At 42.3% G+C, this 24,966-nt stretch overlaps 1 protein-coding gene across 2 annotated transcripts in view; it reads left to right on the top strand.

Moving 5' to 3' along the window:
* The first annotated feature begins 11,856 nt into the window (after window positions 1-11,856).
* UNC79 (unc-79 homolog, NALCN channel complex subunit) overlaps window positions 11,857-24,966 on the top strand; it is a 210,975-nt gene continuing 197,865 nt past the window's right edge. The window contains exon 1 of one of the 2 annotated variants that reach the window (XM_040975119.1): window positions 11,857-12,563. In XM_040975119.1, coding sequence (XP_040831053.1) covers window positions 12,542-12,563 — 22 coding nt within the window. In that variant the 5' untranslated portion in view covers window positions 11,857-12,541. The remainder of the gene's footprint in view (window positions 12,564-24,966) is intronic. The other variant, XM_040975118.1, reaches the window with a different exon arrangement.

Raw genomic sequence — 24,966 nt, 5'->3', positions numbered from 1 at the left:
TGCAGCAGGTACTGTGGCTCATAAAAATTATACCAGGTAGCTACCTATAATTTGTTTTTTAAAGATTGATTTACTTGAAAGAGAGGGAAGGAGAAAAGAGGAGAGAGAGAGAGAGTGAGAGTGAGAGAGAGGCCGGGGTGGGAGGTCGTGGGGAGCTGGGTGCCGGAACCGCTCCTAGGAATAGGAAAGGCCATTGCAGGATGGCAGCTGGCCCAGGGCCAGGAGGCGGGGTTAATCTTGCCAGCAGGTAAACAGGAAGTCACAGGGATAGGCTGATACCCTTGCTGCGATTATGTCATTGCTACTGGCCTGTCAGGTAGCGCCAAGTGGACCCACCGGGAGAAGTGATTGGTGGAGAGCAGTATAAAAGTAACCGCTGAAAGCAATAAGATGGACCGGGAGAAGAACTGGCAGCAGAAAGAGGGGTATAACAGCAGTAAGACCTACAGGGAGAAGTACCGGGAGAAAAGCAGCAGAGAGGGGTACAAAAGCAGAGAGAAAAGCTAAGACCTATGGGGGAAGAGGCAGTGGAGAGAGAGGGGCATAACAGCAGCTGCTTTTGGCAATGAGGGGTCCGGTTGTGGTTCCAGCTTTTCCCAGACCCTCAAGAGTGTGCCTCGTAGGTCATGTTGCTGCTGCTTGGTGACAGGGGATGGGAGAGCTGGCTCATTCCCAAATGGCCAAAATATCTAGGAGAGATGTTTCATCTTCTGAAAGAAATATTTTGGCCAAAATAAAATGGGCCAAAAGATCTGAAATCTGAGAGATGGTTTATTCCTAAATGTCGAAAATATCTAGCCAGGAGCTAGGAGCTTCTTTTGATTCTTCCATAGGGTGCAGGGCCCAAGCATGTGTGCCATTTTCTGCTGCTTTCCCAGAAGCATGAGCAGGGAGTTGAATCGGAAGTGGAGAAGCCAGAGCTTGAACTAGCACCCACATGGTTTGATTGTCAAAGCAAACACCACCAAGCAGTAATAACGCCAAGACAATGTATGAGTTTCTTGAACTTTTAGTTACATAATCATGGGAGCTTTTAAAGGAAAAAGAGATGAGTAGCAGGTGCAGTAGTCAGGAAGATCTTCATGCAGGAGGGAAAGCCGCTCTGGAAGACAAGCTGGGGTTTGGATGGGCAAGAGCTACAGTGTTGCTGGATGTCCACAGGCACCAGAGCAGAAAGGAATATGAAATGGAAACGTGTGTGTTGGGGTAAACATGGAAGCTCATTTTGAGTCTTATCAAATTTCTTGGTTAAATAGTATCTGAAACATTAGAAAATTCCCAGACTAGAATGATGTAAGGTCACTTTTCTTTGAAAAGAAAGAGAAGACGTGATTGGCAGACACTACTCAAGGTGGCATGAATGAAGGATTGGTCAATTCTGTAATCATTCTTTTCTTTACCACTCATTTCCCTTTCTTTTCCATTCTTTCTACTTTCAAGGCAAAAAGAAGCTTAATTTTGTTAGAGTCATAATATATGTCAAGAACTTTATATGTGGATTTCATCTAATCCCCACAGCTTATCTTTTAAAGTGGTCATCAGTAGCCCCATTTTATGGATTCATTTTACACTGGCCATTTTCAAAAAAAGATAGATTTATTTATTTATTTATTTATTTATTTATTTATTTTTGGTAAGTAAGATATACAGAGAGGAAAGGAGGAGAAACAGAGAGGAAGCTCTTCTGTCCAATGGTTCACTCACCAACTAGCTACAATGGCCAGAGCTGAGCCAATCCGAAGCCAGGAGCGTCTTCTGGCTCTGCCACACAGGTGCAGGGTCCCAAGGCATTGGGCTATCCGGAACTGCTTTCCCAGGCCACAAGCAGGGAGCTGGATGGGAAGTGGAGCAGGCAAGACACGAACCAGCATCCATATGAGATCTTGGAGCCTGCAAAGCGAGGACTTCAGCCTCTAGGCTACTGTGCTGGGTCCTATACTGGCCATTTCTTGGGGAAGCCCAAATCACCATAAATACTGGTGGATTTGTTGTAAGGGCAATTGTGCTGTGTGAGTGCGCACGCTGTACGTGCGCCAGAGGAAGCCGGAATCTTGGCTAAGCTACTATTTTTTTTTAAAGATTTATTTTTATTATTATTTTTTTATTGGAAAGGCGGATATACAGAGAGGAAGATCTACCGTCCGATGATTCACTCCCCAAGTGAGCACAACGGCCGATGCTATGCCAATCCAAAGCCAGGAGCCTCCTCCGGGTATCCCACATGGGTGCAGGGTCCCAAAGCTTTGGGCCATCCTCGACTGCTTTCCTAGGCCACAGGCAGGGAGCTGAATGGGAAGCGGGGCCGCTGGAATAGAACCGGCGCCCATATGGGATCCCCGGGCGTGCAAGGTGAGGACCTTAACCACTTGCGCCACCGCGTCGGGCCCTAAGCTACTATTTTTAAAGTTATCCTGGAAACTATGTGCAACCAAGCACGGATTCCAGATTAAGACTGGAGCACAGCGTGGGAAAGACCCCTGGAAGTCCTGGGGAGTTCAGGGGCGCTGGAGGCGGATTCAGTGTGGCGGTCTTGTCTCTGCATTTGGCCTTTTTGTCTCCCTGCTGTGTTTCTCTGCTCTCCTCTGCCCTGCTCGCTGGTTGACGGTTCTCCTTTACTGTTGCCATTTGTGAGGGAGGCGATTTTGGAAGGGACATTTTATGCTCCTTTATCAGAAGCTATTTTTGCGCAATTTACCTGAGAAGAAGCAGAGATTGTGTTAGGCAGAACATTTGGCAAGTTTAATGCTTCGGGAAACTTAGTATGTGTAAAAGACAGCCAGTGGCCCAGTCGGGGCTGGAGCGGGAGGCTGTCCCAGAGGCCGTCTTCCTTTTGTCCTGGTGGAGGTGATTGTGTTTTGAGCTTGATGTGGATATATAGGTGATCTCTGATCCTGTAGTTGCCGCTTCTTCAGTACTTGAACAAAAATACCAGAGAGAAGCTGCTTAGGAGGTAAGAGGAGCTGCTTCTAGGCTGACATTTTGGAGGTCCCCGGCCTCTGGTGGGATGACTGCGTGATGAGCAAGTGGGGCCGGGGCGGGGGTGGGGGGTCGAAGCAAGCTCTGAACAGAACAGAACGGGCTCTGTTCCAGGAATTAGTCTGGGGGCACTCCTCAAGTGGCCCAACGACCTCCCACGAGGCTCAGCTGCTCAGCTGCTATAGGTCAGAAGTAGTTCAGGACTCCACCCCTAATCATCGCCCAGCGAGTGGGGCCGTGCACACACGTGTTCCCGAGGGAACAGGACAAGCCCCACCTGTCCAACCTGGCTCCTGACTTGGCCGTTATGGTTACTGGGAAGTGAACCAGCAGAGGAAAGACTCTTCCTGTCTCACTGTATTTCTAACTTTTTAATAATTAAATAAATCTTTAACAACAACAAGAACCACGCAAGTGCCATGTGAATGGTTCAGGCAGAACATCCTGTAGATCTCTTCTCTACAAAAAAATTCTGGAAAAAAGGTGTTAGTACCTTTAAAACGTTCAGGAGAAAATGGTTTTGAGTTAAAATCTTGTGCGTAGTTAAAAGGGAAACATTTCCAGATGTAGAATGACAAGAGTTTTATTTTTTTTAAATAATCAGGAATGAACATTCAGTATTGTGGATGAGACAGTGTTTGGGACACGCACATTCTCTTTGGGAGTGCCTGGACTTGAGTCCTGGCTCTGCTCACTTCAGCTTCTTTTGAGATGCACCCTGCTAAGTCGGAGGTGACCCCTCGAGCACGCAGCACCCTGTCACCCACGTGAGAGATCTGGTCTGAGTTCTAGACCTCTGCCTTCCGCCTGGCCTAGTCCTGCTAGTGGAAGTTCTGTCTCTCTCTGCCTTTCAAATAAAAGTAAAATATTTTGAAAATGAAATTTTAAAAGGTTCAATTTACCTACTCAGGAAGCAGATGATCAGATATTTGTTGTTAACGGAGACAAACTTAGAACCACATAGAGTGAGCGAGAACTGAGCAATGAGAAATGATGCACAAAGGAAATATGAAGCAGAATACTAATTTTAAAAAGCTAATGTAGACAAGTCATTGCAAGTTAGAATTTAGAGCAAAATAATTTGAAATGATAAATAAGTTTGCAGCATATTAAGATAATACACCAATATGTAATGATTGCAAATGTTTTTATTTAACAATATGATGTTTAAAATAGTACATATTATGCATATTATCTGTAACTAAAAGCTGACAGAATTACAAGGAGAAATGAATGAAAACTACACTTAAAATTGTGAAAAACTTATAAATCATGTATGCCCCAAATTGACAGATAAAGAAAATTTATTTTCAAAGTTAATTAAATAGCTCTCTTTTCCAACAACTAGGGAATACTGCAAGTAATCTGGAAACATTGTAAAAGTTATCTATTTTACTATGTCACAAAATCTGAAAATTCAAAGAACTGCTGTTACATAGGTCATGTTCTCGGCAGCTAAGTTAGAAATCCACAATAAAGATAGCAATAAAATTCCCTGTTTGAATTAAAGAGCCAATCACAATGCCAATTAGAAAAATAGTCAAAATCAAATGAAAATGAGCGACCAGAGCTGTTGGTCTCCATGAAAAAGGTATGTTGTTATGTTGTTAAAACGAATTATCAGACTCTTTCATGAGTTAGGGGAAGGTTCTCGGATAACAGGAGCTGACTCTAGCTTTGCTGATTCACATACTAGGGAAAGCAAGAAGCTTAAGAAACTCAAGTGGGACAGCTTCAACGCAGAATACTTCACGGTCTCTAGGGAAACTCAGATGATGGGAGACAAAGCAAAAACTGCAGAACAAACATGAGGTTTTTGCAACTACAGGTATAGCGGTATTCAACCCGGACTGACTCCTTGTAAAACAAGCGTGAAACACAAGCATGAAGCCACACACTTAAGGCCCGTGTTCCTCCACTGCCATTGCCCAATGTGAGTACATTCTGCTCATTTTCAACAACAACAACAAATTACAAGGCATTTTAAAAGGCAAGACAAAACATGATATGAAAAACAAAGCAAGCATTAGTTCTAGACTCAGAGATGGTAGATATTCTGGAATGATCTAAAATAACTAAGATTTTATGATAACGCAAAGACTGGAACAGAGGGTAACGTAAGCAAGGATGACAGCTTTGGGTCGGGTGTGGTTGCTTCTTGGGGCCTGTGCACCAAAATACTGCAAATACTGTGTGGAATGTTGGGAGGCGGTGGGGCTGTTCAGAGTGCAGCCTAGTGTGAGGTGGTTATGTTGTGGTGGTGTCACCTGAGAAGGGACTAACACAGTTTCTGCAAGAATGGCTTGTTAGGAAGAGAACAGACCAAACCCTGCCCGTCGCTGGCTTTCCGTCTTGCCGTACGGTTCCTCCCTCTTCCTTGTGTCCCCACCATGTTGCTAACTGCAGTGTATGACACAGCCAAGGGAGCCCCCAGAAGATGCTGAACAAATGGGGTCACCCAGTCTTGGACTGTGTGTCTTCGTAACTGGGCATCGACAAGCCTCTTTTCTTTATATTTGGTATGCCTTGATGTTAAATCTCTTGTTACAGCAATGGCAAATAGACAAGTAGCATGCTCCCTTAAACGATCAGAACAAAATGCTGGAGAAAAGAAACATCATAAGAGAATTTAAGAGACTTTTACAGGCTCACCTCTAAGACTATAACATGAAGAATGAAAACTAAAATTAATTAAGCTATACAGATAGTAATGAACTTGGATAAATGTGTCAAAGTAGCATGAGGTATCAGTAAAAGAAGCAAATTTTTGGTGTGTGTATCTGTGTTTGGGGTCAGGGAGAAGATACTTGGCAACTCTGTACCATCTGCTCAATGTATTCTTCAAAAGAATCTCAGTAAATTCTCATCATTAAACACTGTTGCCTAATTGAACAGATAATACCTCAGCTTTATCAAGGCTTATATAAAAATGTTTCGTAGTGAATGTAACAAATGTAGTCATGATTTTGGAAGCATTATTGATAACATTAGAAATAAAGGAAAGATAGGTTAGAGTTCATTTATTTGACATTACTTTGGGGTTCTTATATAATAAATGATTAAACGATGATACCTCAGAGGTATAAATCTGAACTCTATTTGTAGGAACTAAATTGTCTATGTAGGACATTTTGAAAATTCACATGTATTAAAACTGAAAAGAGGGGCTTTTTTCTTGAAAAGATTCATTTACTTTACCTGAAGGAGTTACAAAGAGAGGGAGACAGATCTTCACCGCTTGTTCACTGACCAAATGGCCACAACAGCCAGAGGTGGGCTAGTTTGAAGCTGAGAGTTAGAGCTGCAGAGTTCCAGGGCCTGGGACCATCATCCACTGCTTTCCCAGGCTGTTAGCAGGAAGCTGGATCAGAAGTGGAGCAGCTGGGACTTGAAATGTTGAGCACAAGGGATGCTGCTACTGCAGGCATGCTGTCAGCCGGCAGTGTCATCGTGCCAGCCCTGAATTGAGAGGTTGTAATAGGGTTGTGGATATCAGATAAAAAAATACTCTTTCTCTATTTCAACAATAACAAAAATGTGTTATAAAGCAATATCCCACTCAAAATACCAATAAAAATTTTAAGATACTTGGAAATAAATCTAACAAAAATATTCAGGATTCTAATGGAGAAAGCTACAATTTTTATTGAAAAATTAGGTGCATGGAAACAGAAATTCTATTCGTGAATTTGGGAACACTAAAATGACCAATTTCTCTAAACTTGTTCCTAAATCCAATGTCATTCCATTCAAAATTTTCAATAAGCTTTTTGATAAGTTGCTGCTAAAATTCATGTGGTAGAATTTAGTGAAGTATTTAGTTAATGTATATTTTTAGACTAACTTTATTATATATATAATATACATATATATAACTGGAAAGACAAATATACAGAGAGGATGAGATACAGCAAGAGAATTCTTCCATCTGCAGGTTCACTTGCTAAGTGACTGCAGCAGCTGGAACTGAGCCAATTGGAAGCAAGGAGCCAGGAACTTCTTCCGGCTCTCCCAGGCAGGTGCAGGGTCCCAAGGCTTTGGGCCATCCTTTACCATTTTCCCAGCCCATAAGCAGGGAGTTGGATTGGAAGTGGGGCTGCCAGGTCACGAAGTGGTGCCCATATGGGATCCTGGTGCATGCAAGTGGTGCCCATATAGGATCCTGGAGTATTTAGCCACTAGGCCATCATGCCTGGCCTGGTGATATCTTCTTTCATTTCATTTAGAGGAACAGATGATCTAAAACCTTTGCTAATTAAAGCATGTGCTTCACCTTGGGCTCATTTTCTTTAGATTGTCGTGATGAAAGTCAAATGAGTCACATTTCTGTGTTTCTTAATGTGTCGAGTAAGTTCAGATTGTACCTTGGACATTGTAAATAGTATTTTGTGGAGACTGAATTAGGTGAAGGGTGTTGATTTTTTTTTTTAAACAAGGATCTAATTTAATGGAACAGCAAGTTCAAGTGTTCACTGTAGTTCAAGTGTTCACTGTAGTTCTTTTATCCTTGATTGCACATGAATAGTGTGGAGATGAGATAGTGATTTGAGCAGACACCTTCTTCAGTCTGGCGTTTTTCTCAGTTTCTACCTTATTTTTCGCTGGATATGGCCGGTTCAAACTGTGCAGTTTTCTATTTCAGACTAAAAGGCTGTGAGTATGATGTTGGAATCTTCAGATAACAGGTGTGGCATCCCTCAGGTCACACACAGGCTGTGAAGAATGGAAACGCATCTAAAGTGTTTATACCTACCAGAATTTCTCTATTCCTTTAGATGGCTCTTCCAAAAGTCTTTTATTCAGAAGTTGTTATCTTTGATAAGGTGAACCTGACAACTATTTATTTGGCCACAGTGGAAGTGGAAAGCAGAGAGGGTCAGTGTTGATATGGTTGTTGCAGTGAGGGATTGGGCAGATTCTAGGAAACACTGAGGTCACACCTGCCCTGGTGAGTTCTCCCACATCTTCATAATGACACGTGTGTGAGAATACTCATGGTAATTTTCCTTTGGTAGTAGCAAAAAATGAGGCATAAACAAGATTACTATCAATCCTATAATGAGTAGATAAGTTGTGGGACATTTATAAAACTAAATACTGTGGAGAAGTAAAAGATGAATGAATAAGTTTTATTAACACAATTAAGTAAAAATGTAATATTGAGCAACAGTATTTTTTTAAGATTTATTTTTACTTTTATTTGAAAGGAGGAGTTGCAGCAGGGAGAGACAGATCTTTATCTGCTGGTTCACTTCCTAAAATGGCTGTAATGGCGAGAGTTGAGCTGATCTAAAGCCAGGAGCTTCTTCCATGTCTCCCAGGAGAGTGCTGAGTCCCAAGAACTTGAGCCATCCTTCTTTGCTTTCCCTAGGCCATGAGCAGAGAGCCGGACTGGAAGTGGAGCAGGCATGAACTGGTGTCCATATAGGATGCTAGTGCCACAGGTGGCAGCTTAGCCTACTGTGCCATAGTACATGGCCCAGTAGCACAAATTTTAATATGATATGTGCAGTATGATATTAATCATATGAAGTTAAAAACATCGGGCCCGGCGCGGTGGCGCAGTGGTTAAAGTCCTCGCCTTGCATGCCTGGGATCCCATATGGGCGCCGGTTCTAATCCTGGCAGCCCCGCTTCCCTTCCAGCTCCCTGCCTGTGGCCTAGGAGAGCAGTCGAGGATGACCCAAAGCTTTGGGACCCTGCACCCGTGTGGGAGACCCGGAAGAGGCTCCTGGCTTTCGACCAGCATGGCATTGGCTGTTGCACTCACTTGGGGAGTGAATCATTGGAGGGAAGATCTTCCTCTCTGTCTCTCCTCTCTGTATATCTGCCTTTTCAATAAAAATTTTTTTAAAAATCACTAAAAAAAAACCATCTAGAGGTATATTAACTGTGTGTGTGTGTATATATATATAGTTTATATGTAGCTTACTCTAAACTTCTACTCTTTCCAAAGTTTCAGCTCCTATAATACAACTTTCCTCTTTCTTTTAGTTTAATATTTTTTTATTCTTGGCATATATCAATGTCTAATATGCCACCTGCTTTATGTGTTTAACTTATTTTTGTTTTTTTTTCCACTAAAATATTAACTCCATGAAGCAGAAATTTCTGTCTTTTTCGGTCACTGAAGTATCCCCTGTGCCTAAAACAGTATTTGGCATGTAGTAGTTACTCAATTAGTAATTGCTGAACAAATAAAGGAAAAAGTATAACATTTTTTTCAGTTGCTTAATTTCTTTATTTTATTTTTTATGACTCTGTTTAATAGGCACTGGGGTCTCCCTTCCCCCTCCTCAGGTTCCCTCCCCTCCCCCGGCCAGTCTTACAATGCGCGTCTTCCGTGAGTTTTCACAAGTCCATCATGCTGCCACTGAGCTGTCTCCCGACAGTGTAGGGAACTATTAGCCGTATCGCTGTGAGTTCAGTAAGGACTAGATCATTGTTACTTATGGGCAGCAGCAACAACAGAGATAAAAGGGACACTGACAAGCTCAGGTGACTACAAGCAATCAGTCTCTTGTGGATGACTAATTAATAAATTATATCACAAGGTCTCATTACAAAGGTACAAATAATCAGGAAGTGCAAGAAGGTAGAATTCACAGGAAAAATCATTAGACTTGACATCATATTATCTTATATTAGGGCAAACATATGATATTTGATCTTTTGGGATTGGCTCATTTCCCTTAGCATAACGGTCTCCGGTTTGGCCCATTTGGCTATAAACACTTGTATTTCATTTTTTGTATTCCACAGTGTAGATGAACTACAGTGTCTTTATCCAGTCCTCTGTTAGTGGGCATTTAGGTTGCTTCCATGTTTTTGTGATTATTGATTGTGCTGCAGTGAACATAGGGGTGCACTTTGCTTTCTCATGTAACAGGTCTTTTGGATATATTCCTAGAAGTGGTATTGCTGGGTCATATCGTAGGTGGATTTTCAGTTGCCCAAGTGCTCTCCATATTGACTTCAATAGTGATTGTACCAGCCTGCAGTCCCATCAGCAGTGTGCAGTTAACCACAAATTCAGAATAAATTTTATGGAGATATTCTAATGTGTCATTAACACATTTTGATTTCTAAAAATTAAAGCATCATTTAGCACAGTATAACAATATTAATCTGATAGCACTAAGTAGTGATAACATAAGAATTTATAAAATTATTTCTTTTTAAAAAATTTATTTTTATTGAATAGTCAGATATACAGAGAGGAAAATCTGTCCACTGGTTCACTCCCCAAGTGGCTGCAATGGCTGGGGCTGAGCCAGGAACCTCTTTTGGGTCTCTCACGTGGGTGTAGGGTCCCAAGGCTTTGAGCCATCCTTGTCTTCTTTCCCAGGCCACAGCAGGGATCTGAATGGGAAACTGGCAGCCAGCATTGGAACCGGCTCTCGTATGGGATTCCAGGCATGCAAGGCGAGGACTTTAGCCACTAGGCTATCGCGCTGGCCTCCCCACAAGTCTTTAATGTGACTATGAGATGACTGTTTATTCAGCTGGGGAAATTGACGTGTGGGGAAGTTAAGTAACTTGCACAAGGTCACACAGCTCTCCAAATTCCAACCCTCATTGTGCACTTCCCCAGTGTATGACCTTAGTAGTAACCTACTTTCTCTTGGTGGGTAATGAAAGTTTAAGTGATGGTCAACAGCAGGACGAGTAGAGGAAGGAAGAATAGTTTCCCAAAACATCTTTTGTTTCTAGACTTAGACTTTTACAAATTGTTTTCACTCTTCAAGTCTCAAGCTTTTTAGAAATTTCTGAATGAATCCTTGAGCTTTCTTTTAATGACACAGAATGTCATCTTCTCAGAACTATTATGTGCTTCGTACTTTCTTCAAAATGATTCGGATTGATTTATTTTTTTCCCAAATGAACTCCTCAGCAGCGTTCTTCACGGGATCTTTTGACTAAGGAATGGAACTTTTCTTTGGGCTGTAGTTTGGGGAAATGAAAAATCGCTCCACAGAACAGCCTGTCCCATCAATGGGTCCAACCTGCCACTGAGGGAGGTGGCAGTGCCCAGTCACAGACCTGACTCAAAGAGGACCAAGTTGCTAACTCTGGATGTCCACTCTTGCAGTCCCCGCATCGGCTGCGTTGTAACGGGCCACTTCCCTGAAACTTGCAGACTTTAACTACTCTGAATTACCATGATCATTGCCCATGCTGTTTCTCCTCAATTGTTCAAAAATTTAACTAGAAGATTCTGTACTTATACAGATTTTGCTATTCTTTTCCTGAAAATGAGGGTCATTATTTTTTAGTGAGATGGAACAACATGGATTTACTCTCTGTAGTTATCAATATTTAAAAAAAAATCACTGCTCGGAACTTTGGGTTGTACAAGTTCCTGGAGTTGTGCGGGACTTTCACATCCACTGCACCATTTGATCTGCCCAGGGACTTCTGAGGCGACAGGGGCAGGTTTTGACTGTTCCTATTCCACAAAAAAACAGAGGAGTGGGGAGATTAAAAGGTTGGTTCTGAACTTGGGGTCTAGAAGCAGGCTCTCTCCTCACTCGAGGTCCAGGCTCCCAACGCCCGCCCGGGCACTCCGCGCGAGCCCCGAGGCATCTCCCTGCTCACGTGCACGAGGCCCTTTCCCGTCTTCTTCTGGTCCTCTTGGTTCGGGCTTCTCAGCTGAGAGGGGGCTTCCTCAGGCACCCGCATCCGACCCGCGGGGTTGCCAGGGAGCACACCTGGCTTCCCCCAGTCTCCAGGCTTTCATCTTCCTCCCCTGGGGCCTGTGCAGCTCCACCGCCCGTGGAAGTCTCCTCCTTCCCCTCGCCCGGCTGCCGGCCCCCGGAGCAGTGGGACCGTTTCGCTGGGAGCCAGAGCGCGCGCCGGCAAGGGGCGGCCGGGGCGCGGGCGCGGCGCGCCGGGAGGCCATGCTGAGGGTTCCTCCCGCACTTCCTTCCTCGGGAGCATCCTCGCCGCCCTCCGGCCCCGGCCCTCTCCAGCCCGCCCCGGATCCGCCTCCCTCTCCTTCCTCCCAGAGGTTGAGACGAAGCGCGGGACGCACCTGGGTCCCTCTGCGGCCGCCCCGCTGAGGCCCCGGGGGCTGCGCTGGCGAGCAGGATTTACAGGCCCGGAGAACGCCAATGGGAGCTCCAAATGGTCGGGGACTCCGGCACTTTAAGAGGCTTTTCTCTGGGAAACACCCGTCCCCTCCGTGCGCCTTATGAATGGAAATACTCCTCCCCCGGTCGAGCCCATTTTCCCATTTCACCAGGAGCCGCAGCCTGCGCTCTCCTTTCGGTCTCCCCGCCCACATCAACGCGGGCAGCTCCAGGAGGGGACGGACAGGAAGCCTTTGGCCGCCTATTAAATCCCACCCATTTCTCCGGGGGCGATTTCCTAACCTTCCGGGACCGAATTCTGCAATTTGATGTGCGTTTTGTCCGAATGGTAGCGACACGGGCCTAAGGGAGGGGGAAAGCGAGGGGGTGGGGGGTGGGGGGTATGCGCTCTTTTCCTCGCAACATCGCTGGCGGAGCGAGGGAGCTCACACGACACAGATTTTGGGGCAAAGCCTTTCCATCTGGACAGCACCATGTCCACCAAAGCGGAGCAGTGTAAGTAGCAGCCGGCCCGGCATTCCGGCCCGGCCCCCCGGCTGGGAGCTATTGCAGCTGCGGCGTTAGCGGCTGCTGGGAGACCTTGGCATTGTGCTGGTGCGGGGGTGGGGGCTGAGGTTGGGGCGGGTGGGGGGTGAGGGGCGGAAGAGAATGTGGGGGAGGGCGGACGGTAATGGCAGCGCGGCGCTGTCCCCGGTGCTGAAAAATAATGCGATGCTCCCCAGGCTCGCGGGCGGGGTGGGGGTGTTCGCAAGAGCAAAGGACCCTTGGAAATAAAATTAAAATGGGGTCATTCTCTGAGGGAAGAAAAAAAGAGGCCTCGTATCTTTCAGATAAACATTTCAGTATTTCTTGTTGGAGTGGGGGAAGGGGGGCAGCGGCAAATCAGGGGCGGGGAACTGTCAGTTGCAACCAAAGCCTGCCTGGCCTTCTGAGCATGCCCAGAGCCTGGTGCTGGAGCCATCGGGGAGTTTGGTGTCTGCAGTTTCCACTTCGGGTTGAAGAGGCCAGAAGGGAGAGAAGGGGGGGAGCAGAGAGCTAGGCAGATTTCTGGATTCTATGTGGGGAAAATTAACTCATGAATACCCACACGGCTGCTGCTGAAGCTACCCACAGCCATGTGGGGCTTACAAGAAAATGCCAAGGGTTCTGAGGGGCTGGTAATGATGGAACTGATTTGATTGTTTTTCAAAGAGCAGGATTCCTTTGTGGATTAGCTCTTACAAACTGACAAATCGTGCAGGAGGGCTTTGGTTGCCCTGGCAATGACCGACCATGTGCTTGGCTGGAAACAACCTGCTAACTCCTTTTGTGGGTGAAGGAAGTTTCTAAAAAGGTCCCCCTAGTCTGTCTGATTTCAGTGTGCCCGAGTAGGCCTTTAGAATGTACTTGTAGGTTGGTGAATGTGAAACCTTTGGCTGAGTGCTCTCGAGTGATTCAGGAGCTGCAACTTCTGACTGTAAATAAAAGATGTTTTTGTGAAGCAGTGAGTTTGAACTGTTAACATATGTAATAGCACTTTTTCATCAAAATGTCTCTAATTTTTTCCAAAGCAGTACACGTCTGTTGGCTGCACTGTCACTAGTTAGAAAGCTCTTCAAGCCATTTCATGAGAAACACAAAGCAGTAGTCATATCTGGGGACAGTGTCTTGTATGTGGTGACAGCGCAGTATGTCACTTTTTCACCAGGTTGGATGAACTGAGGACTGATTGAATTCCCATGGGAATGGCTTGTTGGAGGCTGTGTATGGTCACCTCTCATCCAGCGCCTGTATCTCTTCATTGCGTTCTAGGTAGTCTGGAGGATCTGAGTTTGAATCCTAGTTATGTTCTTGTTTGACCTTGGGCAAGATAATTGGCACCTCTAGACTTGATTTCCTCATCTGTAAACCAGGGGTAATAATTCTGATGGGGTTGTTGTGATTCTAAGTGAGAAAACACATGTGCAAGGTGTAGTTGTGAGCCTACTACATGGCATGCACTCCGATGACAGTCATGGCACTGCACGTATTTCCCATTTAAATGGTCCGTCTCTTCTAAATACTTAGGAAACAGTCTTGTGATTTTCCTATGTTTTGGGTCAGCTTCCCAAAATTAAATCTATCCTCAAAATTAAAAATTTGCTTTGACAGAATTCTTTTAAAAAATGAATGTGTTTTAAATAATGGTATCCTAGTTGGAATAGGAGCGCATCATGTCACTTGAGGATCTCAGTCTTGAACATTTTATTATAACATGGTTGTTAAAAAAAACACCACCTGTCATTGGATCTGATGGTTACATATTACGTAAGTAACTTCAGGTCCCCTGCTGTGTGCTCTCTTTCTTGTATTTTGAGATACATTGGATATTTGGTCCTATCTTCTCTCTTCCTGGGTGGTGGTGGTGAATTCCAGGATGGATAAAATCAAGATGTGGACTTGATTGTGTAATGCCATCAGTGAACTTAAGTAGCTATTTTAAATTTGTTTGTAAAAGCAGATTTTTTTTTTTGTCTGTAGACGGTGTGAAGGACACCATATTTACATCTGGAATATGTGGACTTGAGTTTTGTATGCCCTTTTGATTAACTGGGAGATATTGGACAATTAATAGTTTTATGTTCAGAGTGTCCATTTATAAAGGAATTAGTGGTATACTAGCTATTGTTGTTTATTACTAAGGGGTTGTTTTATTTATATAAAGTGAGCAAATTTATGCATTTCATGATAGACTGAGGAGTCTTAAGAGTTTTGGAGGGCAAACACTGTAGATGGGAGTCAGCTATGAAAACGATAAGATCTCTCTGCATGCTTTTAGTTATCATTGCTTAAAGTGGAGCTAAGTTGGGACTTGCATTTGTTTTTCTCATAAATGCAGCAACCTGAGTGCACACCAAGTACCTGAAAATAGAGCAAAAACACAAAAGGGTGCATAAATACTTTATAATAGATGGTAGCATTTTATCGTTGCACTGGGTCGAGGTGGCTAACAGGGAGGAGAAAGAGAAGGAAGGGCCTCAAGATGTTTTTCCAGTCCATTGAGAGTGGGCCCATCAGACGAACAGAGGACAGAAGCTTCATTTCGCCTCCACATGCAGGAGTGTGCACAGATCAACCTTTTCAGGACCAAGGAGAGAGAATTAGGTTTAAGATAAAGTCACAATATTATTTCTATTTCCTTGGACTGTCTTAATATAGATAAAGATTTCCCCTGCACAGGAAGTAGTCATAGTTAGGTTGAACCAGCAAGAGAAAGTGTTTGCATTTCAATCCAAAAAAGATTACGTGACTTACCTTTGAAGTGTCCTGTATCGCAGTGATAGGAAGACGTTTTTCTTTATGAGCTAAGTAATGCTGAGGAAGGAGAGGCCAGGCTTAGTAGATCCAGTTTGGAGTCTGTTTTTAAACATTCGATCTGTTGCCCTGTGCTGTCTGCACAGCTCTTAACTGGAGGTGAAATGTTCCTGCGTTTCTCAGGCGACTGCATAAGAGTTCATTTTTAATTTTTTCCTCCAAATGTTTCCTTTTTCTTACAGTAGTAAAGACATTTACGTGTCTGGTAGAGAATTAGAAATGTTAAAAACAAGAATTTGTGTATGTGTCTTTTTTATTATTATTATTATTTTAGGATTTTAAGGAGTCCAATCTGTCACCTGCCCCAGAGTCTCTTTGTCCTGTAAGACTGAAAGCTCTCCAGTGTGGAGTTCTTCATGCTGCTTTCAGAGGGGTTCTGTGTTTACTGAGAGCTGAAGTTCAGCGCTGGGGTTCGTTCTAGAGTAATTCCGTTAGCTGGGTTAGGATTCCGACTCCACCTCCTGCAGACTCTGTGACCTTGGGCAAGTTCACATCATTCTCTAAGTCCTGATTGCATCACCTATTGGTGGGGATAGTAGGAGTTATTGTGGAGGTTAAATAATGTGATCCATGAAAAGTGCTTCACACAGAATCCTGGTGCCTAATGAGTGGCTAATAAATGTTAGCTCTTACTTTTATCATCCTTGTCATCATCAAGTATAAATCCATGTACTTGCTACTAAAATTGGAATAATGATAAAGTTTGTTATCAGGCTTCTCTGAGTGTTGCGGGACAAAATGTAATTGTGATATTATTTCAAGGAGGCACTGGCGAGTCTCCCTTTCTCACCTCCAGGCTTCTTTCGCTCTCAGCCCAACTTGATTTGGGAGGGAGGCGATGCCTGCATGGCAGCTCCTTGACTTTGTATGCCTTGATGGGGCACGGATAGGTCATTTAAACAGAAGTATTCCTAAAGCATGAACTACATATTCATCACCTTTTACATTTTGATGACAGTCTAGTAACAGGTACGCATACATCTCTTATGTAAATAGCCATCAAAATGTTGGTCACCTTTGAAAATTAATCTGCTGATAGCTCAGCTACAAGTTTAGTTATCTAAGTATAGAAATGTGAATATATGTCAATTAAAAAAAACTTATTCTTATTTGAAATGCAGATTCACAGAGAGGAGAGAGAGAGAGAGAGAGAAAGAGAGATCTTCCACCCGCTGGTTTACTTACCAAATGGCTGCAGTGGCCAGAGCTGAGCCGATCAGAAGGCAGGAGCCTGGAGCTTCTTCTGGGTCTCCCACGGGGGTGCAGGGTCCCAAGGCTGTCCTCAACTGCTTTCCAAGGCCACAAGCAGGAGCTGGATGGGAAGTGGAGCAGCTGGGACATGAACTAGCACCCATATGGGATCTGTGTAAAAGAGAGGCTACTGTGCCAGGCCTAGAGACAAAAAAATTAGGAGTATAGTTAATTAGCACAGCTATTAGTTGAAGTTACCCTTCTCCCATGCATGTGTAAGGACCATACTGGAGAAATCAGTAGATAGCTTCCTTTATATAATATTTTAACCCATTGTATGATACTATTACTAAAACGGACAAGTACTTTCACCTCTGAAGTGCACTGCAATCTGTAGTTACTAAAAAAAGATCTCTGGTCTTACTAACTTTTTATAGTTTTACTCATATATGAAAATATTAGTGTACGGGTAGTAGTAACCACATCTTTGGTGGAAAAAGCAGTTGTTTTGCTCTCGACTGTGTAACCTCTCTGTGCCATTTATTCCTTGTTTCAGTTCTACCTTTCTCCTTTCTTCTGTGGCTCTTCTTACTTGGATTTTTGACAATTAGGGCTTTCTTTTTCCTGCTCTTTAAAAATGTTTTTTCCCCCCAAGGATTCTGTCACTGGTCACCTCCCACCCCCTGCTTTGACATCCCAGACTCTTGGTTGCATTCACTTGTAACAGTTACACTTCCCTATGAATGATTCCCAGATACAATCTTCTAGTTCAGACAGGTCTCCCCATCTAGGTATCTTACACATTTCCCCAAACCTAAATTCACGTGTCTTCTCTCCCAGACTGTATTATTCATTTCAGTGAACAGCACTCCGTTTACCCACCCATGTTGAAAAACCGAGACTCTTTCTTTACTTTTCCAACTCTTTTTTTTAACTTTTCCAAGTCTTTGCTGTAAGGAATCAGCAAATCCCCCAGCCCTGTTGATTCTAGCCTGTGCAACTCTGTCTTAGCTTTTTGATCTGATTTCGGTGTATTATTTAAATCTCTCTAGTGCACAGGCTCTCTGTGCCTGAAACACCTTTTCTTCCTCAGCTCCCTTGGTTAGATGTCTAATGCCTTTTTGTTGCTCAGTCTTTTGTTTGAAAACTTAGCCTGATGGACGTTTTTCTTGTTTGCCCTATTTGTGTGTTCTACAGTGTCTCAATGATTGGTTTTCCTATGAGTGGCCCCATTTACTGTACTGTGTATATAGATGAGATTGTGTTCTGTGTTTGCAGCATACAACCCGGTTGCCTAGTGCATGGTGTTGGCACAAAAAAATCGCTTTAGAAACAAGTGAAAATAGTTGAGGATGGATGAAATATCTTTGGCAAGGAGGTATTACATAATCAGGTTTTCAGAAATTATGAACTTAAAGATTTTACCTTTTTTGTGGATATGGAATTTTGCATCCTATATAATATACACATTGCATAACATGCCTGCTTTTCAAATGGGTTCACGGGAAATAAAACTGGTCATGAAAAATACTTAGGATATACTTTCTAAATAAAAATGTACAGTGTTTACGTAACAGGTTACACTTTTCCTGAACATTCAGTGTAGGTTTGGTTCTGTTAGCTAGAATTTTCTTTTAATATGTTTAGTATAATAATTATAATTCTTCATTGATAGCATATATCTAAACTTTTCTTAGGACCCTGTGGCAATCCATCAGAAGTCAGGTGCTCTGCATGCCGTAGTGCAGGTTCCATGTATTGATGGCTTAGCCAGTAAATAGGCAGCATGCTTAGGCATGAAATGCTCACTGCATTAGGAAGTGTGAAGATACAGCATGTTCTTACCAATAAGTTAATTAACTGTGGCATTGGAAACTCCCTCATTTCATCCAGAATTGTTCGCTTTTGATCCAGATGTTTTATTTTTACTTCTGAGTATTTCAGACCCGTGTTCTCAAACAGCATATTGTATATCTTGTGAGTCTCTGACATTAGAATAAATGGAGAAGACATCTGCACATATACATGTATATTTGTGAATGTGTATGCAAATATATGTTTATATATGAATATTTTCTTTTTAAGGATAAATGAGTTTGCCTTAGAAGTGGAAATTGATAACTCATATGTAATCAGTTTGGCATGTCAGAGTTACCTGTATTTCAATCTTAGGTTTTCTAGAAACAAAATTTATATATTTACTGTGTGTCTCTTCTATGTCATATATAGACACCATTTAAAAAATTATTTTTAATTGTTTGAAAGGCAGATTTACAGAGAGAAGGAGAAACAGAAAGAAAGACCTTCCAGCCACTGTTTTGCTCTGAAATGGCTGCCACAGCCAGGGCTGTGCAAAGCTGGAGCCAGGAGCTGGGAGCTTTTTCAGGTCTCCCATCTGGGAATGGAGGCCCAAGCACTTGCGCCATCTTCTGCTGTTTTCACAGGTACTTTATTGGGGAGCTAGGTGGTTAGTGGAGTAGCCAGGTCTCAAATGGGCACTTACAGGGGATGCTGATGTCACAGGTAGTGGTTTAACTCACTAAGCCACTTTGCAGGTCCCTATACACTATTTTAAAACTATTTGTTCTCATAATAGCTTGGAGAGACAGTGTTCTTACATTAATATTCTGGTTTTATCTCTCAGATATTCCTCAGATGTCTCATTTATTCTTCCATTGTCAACCTAATTATGAGGTTTGTCATCCTTTTATAATTACAACCTTTTTATTTACCTCTCATTGTCGGTTTTGTCCCACCAGATCCATTCAGATGTCTGAATTATCTATTTAAAATACAGAAACCAAATCATGTCATTCTCCTTGAAGCACTTGACTAACTTCCCATCACCTTGTTAATTCTCTGCCTCCATAGTAGTAGAGTTCTTCTGAGATATTAGAATATATAGAGTAATTGCTCAAAAATATTTGTTGATAATAGGGATACATTTACTTAATTTACATATTGCTGTTTTAGAAGACATTTCGGTCTTTCTTAAAATGAGGCACTTGTGAAAACATTCAGTATCTCAAATACTTATTTCTCCTTTTCCTGTGCTCTGGAATAGTTAAAGTAGTGTTGGGGTTCTCAGACCTGTGTCCTGCAACGTGGTAGGCACTGTCCTTGGCTTTGGGTGAAGCTCTGATGGTGTCTTACTGCACTTTGATGTCTGTATGCTTTGTAGCTTTCATTAAAGCCCTGCTAGATCCCTTAAAACAGGAAGTGGAAATTAACGTGGTGTGATTTACTCATAGAGGACCAATAGTCGCTCCCTAGGATAGCATCATTTCTCTAACTGGAAGCTAAGCATTCTGTAAACAATTTTACTAGAATCTTTCCTCCCCTACCCAACACTCTTATTATTTCTCTAGTTTTGCTTTATTTTATTTTGCCTGTTGATTCTCCAAAATTAATCTTATACTTGGGGTGCATAGTTCTGGAAGAAGTCCTGACACACATTAAATGTATGAAGCAGCTTAGTTAGGGAGTACTGATGTCAATCCTTGCTGTGTTGACTCTTGGTATCTAAGAACATGGTGTGTCTTTTCCTATGTGGATCAAGTCTGGCTTGGCTCTTCCAAGGTTGTATTTTTTCCTCATATAGACTTTGGGGTTTGTGGTTGAGCATGTGTATGCTTAACTTTTTCTGTTCTTTTTATTTTTGGCCACAACAATTGGAATGTGTATTTTCTTCTATCATCTCGTTGTATGCAATGAAGGTTATTGATTTTTTGCATGTTAATTTTGTAACCTTACCTTACTAAATTATTTTCTTATTGTAATCATTTTTCTACCTATTCTCTTGGATTTTCAAGATACATGATGATTCGAAAATATAAATGAATTTTGTCTTTTCTCTTATATCCGATTTTTACTCTGCTGTCTGCCTTCTCTTTCCTAATTATGTTGGCAAACATCTCCAACACAGTGTTGAATAGAGCAGGGAGAGCAGGTGTTTCTCTTGTACTTGGAACTCTGGCAGGAAAACCTCCAGTATTTCCCTGCTAAGTGATAAATTCTTTTGAGTTGAAGTCATACACTAAAGAAGTATTCATCAGCTCCTATTTTATTAATAAGTTTTGTTTTGTTTCACATGTGAATAAATACTGAGTCAACTTCATTTTCTGTATCTTAGGAGACCATATGACTTCTTTTAATAATGAACATGTTGCTTTTTTTTTTTTTTTTTTGCATTTTACTTAAGAATCTGCAGTGACAGAGTCTGTAGATGTTTGGGGAGCTTACTGGGGAGTAATTCTAGGTAAAGTCTGGGAAGAATGTTACACCTGCTACATAAATTCAGTTTAGAGGTTTTCTTTCCTTCTTTTTATAAACTCTGGAATAATTGGAATAATTAATGTAATGTTTGGGCTGTATGATCTTTAAAACTTTGAGGAGTTTTCTGGGGAAGCCATCTGCTTTTTTTTTTTTTTTTCTTTGTGGTAGACTTTTTGGTTTCTTTGTTCTGTGTTTTCCTTCTTTGTTTAGACTTTCTGTTTCTACTGGGGTCAATTTTGTTAAGTTTTATTTCCCTAAAAATTTGTGTATTTCGTCTGAGTTTACAAATCTGCTTACAAAGAATTATAAAAATGAGTCTTTCTTAAAAATTATTTTATTTTTACTGGAAAGGCAGATTTACAGAGAGAAAGAGATATAGACAGAAAGATCTTCTGAATGCTTGTTCACTCCCCAAATGGCCACAACAGTTGGAGCTGAGCCAGGAGCCAGGAGCTTCTTCTGGGTCTTCCACACAGATGCAGGGTCCCAAGGCTTTGGGCTGTCCTTGACTGCTTTCCTAGGCCACAAGCAGGGAGCAGGATGGGAAGTGGAGCAACTAGCATCCATATGGAATCCTGGTGCCCCCCAAGTTTTGATATTATACTATATCTATGTTTCTTTCTTTACGGCCATGGTTTAACTTTGTTCTCTAGGTGTGTCTATAAGTAATGATATTTATTTAGTAAATATATTTATGTAGCTGTTAGTTTAAAATGTCAAAATAGATAAATTTTGAGAATGTTCAGGTTAACATAATCTTATATTTCATAAATTCGAGTCATAAGTTGCAGGTATAATTTCTGATGATTGTTGTATCTCCCAGAGTGCCCAAATGGTTGCTCATTAGAATGCGTGTGATTTTGTCCTCTTTTTATGTGTAATGGGAATAGTTACATGTAAATCTACCCATTTTCCATGAACATATTGAGGAATTTTGCCCAATACGTTCAGCCATGTCATCACTATCATAATCTTTGTGTGTGTGTATCACTATCATAATCTTGATAAAGACTCCATTCCCGTGCACTTTGTGCCCGGTCCTCTCATTCCTGCCCATCCCAGGCATGCGTTGCCGCTCTTACTGTTCTGTTACCTCTGGCACTCCTCTGAGGACTGGGCAGACGGGACGTGTTTTCATCTGCTCATTCACCATTTGTCTGGCTTCTTTTGGGAAAGCTTTATTCTAATCTTTTATCTACTTTTTTTTTTTGTCTTCTTATTGAGTTGTAAGGTTTTCCTAATATAAATCAATTGCCTTGTTTTGTAAAATTTTTCTCTGAGCTGTGGCTCGCTTTTGTGTTTTTGTAACTATGACTTGTAAGAAGCAAAACTTTTTTTTTGTTTAAGAAACAAAACTTTAAATATGAAGTATCGTTGATCCTTTCTTGACCATTTGTTCCTTTAATATCTTATTTAAGAAAAATTAGCATAATCCAGTGTCACAAAAGTTTTCTTCAGCATTTCTTCAGTCCCTACGCATTCATCTATGAGTCTGTCTCTAAGTCAATGACAATGATGTGTATATTATTGTAAGTTTCTTTTTTTTTTTTTTTTGCAAAGTTGGTTTAGCATCAAATGTTTTAGCTCCCTTTCTGTTTTATAAACTATGAAAACACTTTTTTTTTTTCCCAAAAAGAAAATTGATTTGGATGTTGGTAAATTTTAAATCGATTTTGAAAGATTCCTTAACAACATTTAGTTCTCTAATTCTTGGAGTGATTTAAATCTCAGGTCTTAGTTTTTACCTAACTCCCCTTTGCAGTATTTTGTAGTTGTTACGACTTTAATGCAATTCGCTCCCAAGTATTTTTGTGAATTGAGACATTTAACAAATTTATTGTGTAGTTAGCTTTTGTTTGTATAGATAAAATCAATTGATTTTTGTATGAATGGCTTATATCCTGGGTTTCCCTCCTGCACTTGCCTGCTGGGCTAGTATCCTTTGTGGAGATTATTTAGTTTTCAGTAGACAGGTTTCCATCTTCCTTTCCAATCTGTGTGCCTTCCGTTTCTTTGTATTGCCTTATTGCGGTGACCAGGACCTTCAGAACAATGCTACGTAAAATGTGATGGGAGCGGGCTTTTTGGTCTCGGTTTTTGTTGTGGATAGAAGCTTTGTGTCTTTTACAATATCAGACCAATCCTGCTTCTCTGAAATTAGTTATTGATATAATGTGTATTGTTTCAGTTTGTTCAATGAATGCATTCAATTTGTTCATATGTTGTTAAGAATTTTTTAGATAAAAGACTCATTTCTTTGAAAGGTGTAGTCCCTTGAGAGAAAGGGGAAAAAACACACGAGTTTTCCATCTTCTGGATCACTTCCCAAACAGTCAACGGCTCAGGCTGGTTCAGGCTGAAGCCAAAAGCCAGGAGCTTCATCTGTGTGTCCCACATGGGTGATAAGAAATAAGTACTGGGCCGTCACCTGCTGCCTCCCAGGGTATGCAGTAGGGAGGGGAGTTGGGACTTGAGTCAGGCCCTCCTATATAGGATGTGGGCATCCTATCTTAACCACTGCTTCAAGCACCCAAGCCATATTAGTTTGTTTTTATTTTTAAAGATTTTTTTTTTCATTTTTATCAGGCAGAATTACAGAGAGGAGTGTCAGAAAGACCTTCCATCCACTGGTTCATTCCACAAATGCCACAATGGCTGGAGCTGAGCCTATCTGAAGCCAGGAGCCAGGAGTTTTTCTAGGTCTCCCACGTGGGTGGCAGGGTTCCAAGGCTTTGGGCCATCCTTAGCTGCTTTCCCAGGCCACAAACAGGGAGTTGGGTGGGAAGTGGAACAACCAGGACATGAACCAGACCCCATATGGGATCCTTTGACTTGGAGGTGGAGTATTACCCAATTGAGCCATTGTGTAAAGCCCTTAATTTCTTTTTGAGTCATCTGATTACACACAGTAAAAATGAACTCAAATTCAGTTTTCCCCATAGTTTATATATTCACAATGCAGATCACCTTGTGACCCCCAGCAGGTGTGTGATTTTGTCTCCAAATTCTGTAACAATTAATTCTGTAGCAAATACTGGTTGGGTGTCCTCTGTTTCAGTTCAGTTTTTACAGCACCTTCATGGGGGATACAGCTCATAGGTTGTGGGTCCAGGCCCCCAAAATGTCTCTCTCCTTTTGATTTTGTTTGTTTTCATGAAATGTGGAGAAAGAAGAGTGGCAGGAGAGAGAAAGAGAAAGGAGAGAGACAGAGATAGAGAGAAAGAGAGAGCATTTTCCATCCTCTGTTTCACTTCCCAGATGCCTGCAGTGGGCAGGTCTGGGCCCTCCTAAATCCAGGAGTTTGTACTCAGCCTGGTCTCATGTGGGTGACAGGAACAAAAGCAGGCAAGACATGAGCAGGAAGCAGAGTCTGGACTGCAATCCAGGATCTGAGATGCAATGTGGGCATGCTAAGGGCTGTCTTAACTGTCCCACCTCCTCCCCCCGAGATTGTTTCGTTTACACTTGTGATCAACCAGCTGCAAATCAGGGTTTCAACAACCTCCTCCTTTGGTTTGATTAATTTGCTCAAGTGGATGACAGAACGCAGGGAAGCATGTACATTGGCCGGCATACTCTGAAGGCAATTACCAAGGCTGTGGTTGAAGAGCTGAGGGGTGCAGGGTGTGGGGAAGGGCATGGTGCTTTCATGCCCTCTCCACATGCTCCACCCAGTCATGTGTGTATAGGCAAGCTCTCTAAACCCTTGTGTGTGTGGTTTTATGTAATCATTTGATTGAGTTACAAGGAAAGGGAGAGAAAGAAGAAGAAAGGAATTGAGGGAGGGAGAGAGAGAAGAGAGAGAGTGAGAGAGAGAATTTTGCATCCACTGATTTATTCCCCAAATGGCCACAATAGCCAGGGTTGTGCCAGCCTGAAGCCAAGAGCCAGGAGTTTCATCTGGGTCTCTCGTGTGGGTTGGCACGGTCCCAAGCACTTAGCAGGGAGCTGGATCAGAAGTGGAGCAGTTGGACTCACATTGGGCCCTGTAGGTTGTGTCTTAGCTGGCTGCGTCAAAGCTTTGAGTGTTTATGGGGACTCAATTACATAAGTGTGATTGAAGCAAGGACAACCGTACAGAGGGGTGATTGGACAGAAA

This window comes from Ochotona curzoniae, unplaced genomic scaffold, assembly GCF_017591425.1.
Source record: "Ochotona curzoniae isolate NIBS_2020 unplaced genomic scaffold, NIBS_Ocur_1.0 contig_2688, whole genome shotgun sequence".
Classification (NCBI taxonomy): Eukaryota; Metazoa; Chordata; class Mammalia; order Lagomorpha; family Ochotonidae; genus Ochotona; species Ochotona curzoniae.
The sequence above is the reverse complement of the archived record's forward strand: the minus strand, read 5'-3'. Positions and strand labels throughout refer to the sequence as shown.